A 9,248-nucleotide genomic window follows, 5' to 3' on the forward strand; every position below is an offset into this window, starting at 1 on the left:
ATTCAGTGGGAGTGTCTTCCCGTCGGATACATTATATATTAGAATGTTTTTAAATGACAGCATCCATTATCAACTGTAACGCAGAGGAATTTTCCTCAACACCAGTTTTCCTCTTTGGTTTAGGCATTGTGTATTTGCCAATGGAAATCAGCTTCATAGATTAATTCTGTGGGAAAAGGGCTTGTCTTTTCCACAGGCGTCCTCTATACTAGCACGTTTGATTCTTGGCCTTTGACTCAACCATTGTCTTACAACTAGTTTTCTGAAGTCATCAAGAGACTAACAGATCTGGGGGGAGGAGGGGGGTACAGAAGAATTAATCTGATCCTCATAGCGTCATCTTTTGTCTAATTGCAGGTTTCATCACTCCGTGGTTATGGTATGTACCCTGAAGTAGCTCACATGCTGAGGAACAAACTGGCTGGTTTTAATATATAGAAACCTGATCTGGGTTCTGGTTAAAGAATATTGGGAGTCTAGTGAGAGCAAATAATTGTGCAAGTGTATAACTGGTCAGAGGAGCTGTATGAATGCATGTGAACCCAGAGGACCAGCCAGGGGATGTTGTGTGAGCCTACGTGGCTTCAGCGGGAGTAGAAGTGAGTGCACCTCTCTGACTTACTCTGATGTTCGTGGTTCTAAAGAATGGACTCTAGAAAATCTCAACGGTGAAGAAGATGCCTTTCCAGGTAGGCAACAAGATTATAGGTGGAATCTAATAAAGCAGGTTCCCAGGAGCCTTCAGCTTCCGCCTGCTCCTTGGGAGCCTGAGCAAGCATGTAGAAAGAGAAGAGAAAGAAAACATGGACGAGGTTTGTTCTTGTCAGAGTTTAATGTCATAGTGGTGAGAAGTGTGAGTACCTGACTGCGATCACCTCTTCTTGCTTTATTATTTAAAGATGGTCTTTCTGAGGACACCTCTCTTCTGCCTCTGCCACTGCAAAATGCTAAAGCCTTTGGTTTGGGACACAGTTCTGTCATGGCAGTTACTTAATCCTGGAGACAACAGTTCTTCCACAGTGTGCCCAGATGCTTGGGAGAAACTGACCCTCACCTTCTGAACGGTTAGGTTTCATGGCAGCACATTCATTTGTCTGTCTTTGCTGTTTACTCCTGATATCAAGGGCTCTCTCTGGGTGTGGGGGACAGGATGAAGATTTGCTCTGGGCTCACTGCAGAGCTCCAGTGTCTTGTAAACGGAGGAAGAAGCACAGCCTTGAGCACACTGCTCAATTTCCTTATTTAAATGAGAATATGGAGTTTTACCATCATTTGCTAAAGAGGCCCTCCTTTTCCCATTGTGTATTCTCGGCACCTTTGTTGAAGATCAGTTGACTGTGTATGCATGCATTGGATTTTGGGCTCTCTGTTCTGTATCTCCAATACTTACGGGTTCCCCCATGCTAGGACCCTGCTGTCTGAATTTCTGTATCTTTTCCTCTCGTAGATTTCAGTCTCATGACTGCGTATCTTCCAACGCTATTCTTTTTCAACATTGTTATGATTATTTGAGACATGTAAGAATTCATAAGAAATTTTGGGTTGTCTTTTCCATTTCTGCACAGATGACTGTTCCCAGTTTGATAGTAGTTCTTGTGTGTCTTTGGATCATTTTGTAGTATTGTGTATTAGTCAGGTTTTGTCTTCCTGTCTGTGAATACGGGATGCCTTTTCCGTTATTTGTACCCTCTCTACTTCCTTTCAGTCACATTCTGTTCTTATCAGGTTACGAGTATTTCATCTCATTGGTTAGATTTTTTTCTAAGTATCTAATGATTTCAGAGGTTATCCATGGAATTACATTTGTAATCTTACTATTGGATTGTTTATATTGAGTGCATATTAACACAACTGCCGTTTGAGCATTAACCTTGTACTCTGCAATTTTGATGCATTTATTAGCATGAATAGCACTCCTGTAGACTATCTCCGATTTTCCATATGCAGAATATTCAAGAAGTTCTCAGCTTCATACCTCTCTTCTCAAGTATATTGTTACTGTGAAGGTCTGTTCATATTCACCTACTGAATGGTGTCCTTCCGATTGGCATAGTAAGGTTGTTCAGGAAATACTTTGCCTACTTATTCCATAATTTATAGTTTTGATTCTTTGTTCATGCTGTTGTATTTATTATTTTTCCATAGAGTAAAATGCAGTATTTCTGGTTAGATTCTTCATACCTAACTTCCCTCTTCGTGTTGACTGGAAGAATATTGGAACGTCTCTTGTGCTTCTGTCTTTCCACCATCAATTATCTTTTAAACTCTAGACTTCAGAATCTGAAGTGAATCTGGAACATGGAAATGTGAAGGAAAATGCACAAGAAAGAAACCTAATGTTGCTATTCCCATGGCGTCCCTCCTTACATCAGCCTTAATGTATGTTTAGTTCATAGTATTTGAGAGCGTGTTGCTTCTACTCATATCACAAGTTTTCCCAAACACATACTGATAATATCTGTGTCTAGGCCAGGTTACTTACCAAAACATAGTTTTAAACATACTTTTGTGGATTATTCAAAATTCCCTATGTACAGAGATATGAATTCCCTATGTACAGAGATATGCTTTCACCCAACCTATGACCCTCCTCAGAAGGATGCAATGCACAAATCAGGTCTCCCATGACACTATCCAGAGCACCGTCCAAGGCTAAGCTACGGTCATCTCCATAACTTGTCAGCAGCCTCAGTTGGAGCCACTTTTCATTTAAGAGAAAGAAATCATACAGGATATGATATCACATGCTTAGAACCTTCCATTATGGTAGATAATTCTCCCCACGTAAACTGGTGGTCGTTCCATTTGAATAGGTATCTGTTGATCTTTCATCAGGTCACTGGCTCATTTTGTAGACCACTTAAATTGTTTGTTTTTTTCAGAAGTAGCCACTGTGTGGAATCAGGATGTCTCCAAAAGCATTTTTGACACTCGTATCTCATTCTTTTGTCCCAAGGTTAGCGTGCAGTTGAAATGACTGTTTTTGGACAGAGCAGTTATGCATTATGGCATCGCACCTGACTTGGGAGCTTATCTCTTGGGTTTGCATGCAGCTCTGGAAGATGTTAAGCTTTGAGATATCAAGCAAGTCAGTTCTTTTTTAATTTACCATTCTGAAGATCTGCAATACACAGTTTATCTTAATACACCCATTCAATCCTCACTACAGACCTCACATAAACAGCGATTGTTTACTATCCACACACTCCTTGAATGGAGAAACCGAAGTGCTAATGAATGTGCCTATGTTTCTAATCCCCTAGAGGAAGGAGGCAAGATATGAACCTAGGGATATAGCTCTAATGCTGAATTGATAATGAATTGTTGAACTGCGGTTATTAACCTGAGGAGGATGGCTCTCAACCCTGCCATCACGGGTAGCCATAGGTTGTATCCCTCACAAGTGCTAGTCCTAGATTTACATGAGTCTATGGAGATCCCAAATGCTGTCTATGATTCCAAGATGGCTGCATCAGTCACGTGGCTTAGGGCAGACAACAGTGAATGTAACTGCAGGATATGGCACAGCCATTGGTGTGAATAATACAGAGCTGCCCCAGATGCCTCTGACAACAGGGTCAAATGCAAGTTCAGAATATTAGGAAGCAGTACTTAGAAATATTGAGAAACTCCTTTCAATGCTGGGAACATTCCTCAGCAGTTGGCCCCAAACAAATAAGATGAATGAGATATTTTTTAGATAGTTGAAAACTCTTATCACCACAAGACCGAGAAATGATCAAATCCTGCAAACTACATTCATTAGACCCAATGACAATTAAGACAGCAAAAAAGCATTGGGTTACTAGTTCATCACACTCAGTGCAGCTCCGCACTGCAGAGTTAAAACACATCAGCATCCAGCCCATGTCTCCCTTCCTGAAATACACTATGCTCAATGGACTGGCGAGTACAAAGACAGGATCCTCTCTAGGCGATTACTACAGATGCATGACAAAGGAAAGGTGGACTGAAGAAGGGACTCTTGCGTGATTAACACCGGCTGTTTTATAGAATATAATTTCAATATTTCCGATTCTTCTACTGTAACAAAAGTTTAGTACATAATGACAATAGACTGTTTTGCCTAGAATTGAATCCGTCTGTTCAGCTTAGCTTTTATTCAAGGTTTGAAAAGTCTAAAAAACAGAACTGCAGTGACATCCATTTATGTGACAGTCATTTCCCTGTATGTGAATCCATAAACGGAAAAATATTCTTGGGACGTAAATCATATAAATAAATATTGTTGTTATTTCTGTTTGACACAATAAATCCCTAGTGTCCTCCTCTAAAAAGTAAACCCCACCACGATTACACATTGCAAACCAAAAAGTTATCTAAAACTGTTCTCAATCAGTTTAGAAGTTTAATTTGCCAAGGTTAAGGACATGCTGGTGACACAGCCCCAGGAGGTCCTGAGTACATATGTCCAAGGTGATCAGGGTACAGTTTGGTTTTTACATGTTTTAGGGAGACATAAGACATCAATTAATACATGCAAGATGTAAATTTCTTCCATTTAGAAAGACAGGACCACAGAAAGTGGGAGAAGGTCGGGGCTCCAGTTCATAAGAAGGATTTCAAGATTTTCTGATTGTCAATTGGTTGAAAGAGTTTTAAAACCTGGAATCAATAGAAGAAAGTCTCTGGGTTCAGATAAGGGGCTGGGTAGACCCAGGTTTTTATTATGCATCTTTAAAACTGATGCTAAATCTGGCACCAGCATGATTGGGTCCTAGAGCACTGACATAGTCTTGAATATGCTGTTTGTTTAAAAGAGCTTCAAAACGTGTGAGACGCAGAAGGGCACTCTTCCATTGAACCTTAGTTTGCCTTTGAGTTTCATTTTCGGTTGACCCTTGTGTTGCTGCATGATGCCTCCAGTACGAGGCGGAGACCTCCATGTCTCATCTCCTTCCTGCTGCCCTCCCTGGCCAGCCCTCTTCCACCCATGGGGACGGCCCAGCAGCAACTCAGTCCGTGCTTGATAATCACCCACCTCTATACCCCTCTGTGTCCTTCCAGTGTCTACAGTTGACCAGGCGAGCACGGTCGGACTCAGATCCTGGGAAGAGGAAGAAGACCTGGAGGAGCAAAGCCTCTATGTAAGACTCTTTTTCTTTGTCTTTAAAGACATTTTGCTTTTCTGATTTCTTGTCAATTAATTTTGATATGAAAATCTGAAATTGTACATTATGTACAGCGTATGCAATTCTCTTTGTGGGGGTGAAGTTCAGTGGGAGTGTCTTCCCAACTAACACGCAGTGCGCTGAGAGGTTTTCAAGTGGCAGCATCCATTATGGGCTGTAATGCAGAGGCACTGTCCTCAACACGTTTTTCTCCTTGGATTAAACATTGTGTGTTTGCCCATTAAATCCACTTTAAAGGTGAGTTCTGTGAATAAAGATCTTATCTTTCCATAAGCATCCTCATGGTTTTGGGGCTGTTGACCTGTGGCTCAGCCACTGTACCACTTCTGGTTTTCTACCCTTGCCAAGGGAACAACAGCTCTATGTGAAGGGCACCGCAGAATCTCGTCCTCATAATGTGTCCTCTTGTTTAATTGCAGAAACTATCCCAGGAGAGAGTAAGAAGTAAGTACTGTGAAGTAACTCACTTCATGAGGGACCAACTTGCTGCTTGAGTGTATAGAAACCTGATTCTGGGATCCTGCTGGGAAGGAGGATTGGGGGTCTCTTGAGAGAAAGTGATTTGGCCAATATAGAACTCCAGCCAGAGAGGCTGTAGGAAGGTGTGTCTACCCAGAGCAAAGACCAGGGAATGATGTGCGAGGCAGCGTGGCTTCAGCTGGAGGAAGAGGTGTGGGTGAGTCACTCTTTCTAATGACTTGTCCTGATGTTTTTGTTTCTAAAGGCTGGCTTCTGGGGAGCGACTTCAGGCTCACTGAAGACGACCCCCAAGGTAGGGAACTACTTTCCAGGTAGGACCTGATGGGAAAGGGTTGCTGAGAGCCTTCAGGTTACCCCCGCTGCTTGAGGGGCTGAAGAAGGGGGTATGAAATCAGAAAGAAAATGAAAATGTGTGTGAGGTTTGGTTTGTTCTTTTCAAAGTTTGTTGTCGTAAAGGTAGGAACTGTCCCTCTGGGTTGTGAGGGTGCTGTGTTCATTAGAGATGATCTTTGCTCCTATGCCTGCTCTTTTCTGCCCAGGGAAACATCAGAACCTTTGGTTTGGATTAATCAGCACTCCTTGGGATTATGCACAAGGGATGCGGGGCTGAGCATTGAGTGTCATCTGTAAAGGAAGGAAGGAATCTGTGGGAACATCTCTCTCACAGGCATTTACTTGAACTTAGAGAAAAAGTTCTGCTGTGTGCCAAAGGAAAATTGATAATCACCCTTTAAGATTTGTTATAGCATATTTATATCTCTGTCCTCTCTGTGGGTTTAAAGGGGTCTCCCAGGGGGTGGATGGCAGAGTGAATGTTCACTCTGGGCACGCTGGCACATCTCCAGTCTCCTGGGAAGGCGGGAGAAGTCTGACCTTGATCACATTTGTAGCCTCCACTTCCCACCCCTAGCACCGATGCTGAGATGAGGCTTCTTTCTCTCCAGTTTTCTAATTTTTTGGGAAACCAAGAGTTCCTTCCCACAGAAGATGGCATTACACTATTTCCTGTCTTCAAAAATCAGGCTTCCGTTGTTCTCTAAGTTGATATTTATAAGTTAAGTTCTGGACCTTTTATTCACAGATTTCTAAAAGTTGTGCTGGAAACTCCTGTGATAAAATGTGCTGATAGCACGTAATTCTGTCCATGCTACGGATGACATTTTTCTCTTTGGAGGATCCTCATTTTACATAATAAGATACAAAACTAAGTGGGCACCCTCTATCCAGTCTGGGGCACTTCATTAAAGACCTGAGTTTGCTGCTGTGTGTCATTTGCTTTTCTTCATGACACCTTTGAACCACCTAAATATTGCCAGCACCCTCTTTTGGGACCGTGACGTCTGAGAGGGTGAGATGGCACAAGTGCAGACATCCCTGTCCCTCCCTGAAATCTCCCTCCTCCTTTAATCTTCTCCCTTAAGGGACCTGCTCTGACTGCTAATGACTCGTTTAGACCTCTCCAGGTCTGGACTGTTATACATAGAATAAGTCAGTATGTGTTTCTCGGTGTCTGGCTTTTTTGCTCCCATTATGATTTGAAATTCATTCATGTTCGTAAGTGTAACTGTAGTTCTTCCATTTCCCTGTTGCACACCATTCCTCCGTAGTCACATATTACAGTTTATCCACTCTACTGTTGATCGACATCGAATTTTCTTTTTCTGTTTTTAAGTAATTATGGCTGTGAGAAGTAATGTTGCTTTGAGTACTTTTGTCAATGGTTTTGGAATAATACTGGCACTCATTTCTGTGAAGCAGATTGTTAGAAGGGAACATATCTTTTATTGACATGAATACTGCCAAATATTTTTCAAAATGGTGATGCTAATTCATGCTCCTGTAGCAGCATATTTGAGGAGACATTTCTCCAAATCCTTGTGAACTTAGTTTCATCTCTTCCTAAAAATTCCATCACTGTTGTTAGTTTTTCATTTGTATAGCATCTTACTTAAAATGTTTAACCAAAAATTTTGTTTTCATCTAACGATGCAGGCCAGTAGGTTTGTGTACGCCCGTCTGACCCCAGCCATGTAAGTAATCATTGATCAAAATGTCACTTTGCCACATGACTGTTCTTAATAACAGGTGCTTAAGTTATTAAAATGAAAAGGATAACTGATACACATTTGAGTCTTGGATACTATGTGGTCACTTCTCTATGTTGCCTCCTTGAAGCATCACTTTGAGGCATTATTAATTTGGTTCTATTCATTATACAGATGAGGAATGTGAGTCTCAGGTAAGTAAATTATTCACGAGACACACCCACAGCTGGATCTCCCTAACACCAAAGGCTAATCTGTAAACTAATGTGCTGCACTGCCTGTCGTGGCGAAGTAGACTTGCCGTATCAAACAGAATCACCCAGTCCTCAGTTGTACCATTCAGTAAGCATCAGCACGCCATGAAGTGTGCTCCCTGCTGTGTTGCGGGGACAAAACATCTGTCCCAGGCCTCTGTGGCCGCCCGTTCTGTCCTGTCCAATGAAGCTCTGTTCTGTTCCATTGGTCTATGTCTCTGTTTCGGTACCAGTACCATGCTGTTCTGATTACTGTAGCAGTTGACTACGTTTCTGATCAGGTTTTCAGTATTCACTGAGAGAAACAGAATGTTGTGCAAACGATCCACAGCACGACGTGCCCTCATAAAGCTTTGTTTCTGCATTGCAGGTAGTGCCGGTGTTCACTCTGAAGTGTGACTCTGGTAAGTATTCTGGTATCATTGTCAAGAAAAAAGAAAAGCTGGTTTCAATGTGAAGTGCCACCCTGATTCTGGGATTGTGATAGGAGTAAGCATAGTGAAAGTGTTTTGTGAAAACCTGAATTCCCCAGGGAAAAATCATGGCCACATTTTGAGGCCGCAGCTGTGCTCCCTTTTGGGTGGCACTGAGTTGGGTGCGTGAGGATTGGCGGTGTCTCGTGTGAGGCTGCATCATGTGATGTGAATGTGGAGCTTCTGTGCAGGCGAGGCGGTGTGTGTTGTCAGGAGAGAGTTCCCGTTTACACAGCCCATTCGCCAGTGTCCACTTCTAAAAACTAAAATCCAGCCCCACTCTACTCTGTCTGTACAGTGACTCCTCCACCCTCACCAGAGCCATTGATTATCCTCACTGCTCAGGTGGAGAACCTGAAGGGCCAAGGGGTGATCCCAGCTCCCGAGTTCCTGAATGAAAAAGTGAAAACATGAGCCCAGGAGTGTGGACCTGTGCTGACACTGGAAACTACTGGCATGCTCTTAGTCAGGGGGTGTTCGCCACCACGCAGGGAGTCCAGCATTCGTGTATAAGCCCTAAGGAGGTCCCAGACACTGCCCATCGTTATAAAGTGGCCTTTGTGGTCACACAACCCAGGGCAGTTATAGGCACATCCCCCCACAGACCGGCGTAGTCATCAGTGTGAAAAGCACAAAGATCCCCAGGTGTTTGGATCAGCTCACACGTCCTTTTCTGTTTAATTTTTCAGTTCAGGGGAACCTGTGCATGATGAGCAGGTTTGGTACATACGTAAACGTGTGTCATGAGGGTTTGCGGCACAGGTTATTTCATCATCCACATAGTAAGCCTAGTATCAGTTATTTTCCTGATCCTCCGCCTCCTCCCACTGTCCACCCTCCAGT

The 9,248-nt window shown here is 42.8% G+C and overlaps 1 protein-coding gene across 6 annotated transcripts in view; it reads left to right on the forward strand.

Moving 5' to 3' along the window:
- The window catches only part of LOC141582475 (uncharacterized), a 41,868-nt gene extending 34,170 nt beyond the window's left edge, over positions 1-7,698 (forward strand). For 5 of the 6 annotated variants that reach the window (XM_074390523.1, XM_074390521.1, XM_074390524.1 and 2 more), the window contains 4 exons: positions 358-379; positions 5,029-5,108; positions 5,573-5,597; positions 5,878-5,966. In XM_074390523.1, coding sequence (XP_074246624.1) covers positions 358-379; positions 5,029-5,108; positions 5,573-5,597; positions 5,878-5,948 — 198 coding nt within the window. In that variant the 3' untranslated portion in view covers positions 5,949-5,966. Of the gene's footprint in view, positions 1-357; positions 380-5,028; positions 5,109-5,572; positions 5,598-5,877; positions 5,967-7,625 lie in introns of those variants that run through there. The other variant, XM_074390522.1, reaches the window with a different exon arrangement.
- The last annotated feature ends 1,550 nt before the right edge of the window (positions 7,699-9,248 follow it).

The sequence above is a fragment of the Saimiri boliviensis genome, chromosome 20, assembly GCF_048565385.1.
Source record: "Saimiri boliviensis isolate mSaiBol1 chromosome 20, mSaiBol1.pri, whole genome shotgun sequence".
Classification (NCBI taxonomy): domain Eukaryota; kingdom Metazoa; phylum Chordata; class Mammalia; order Primates; family Cebidae; genus Saimiri; species Saimiri boliviensis.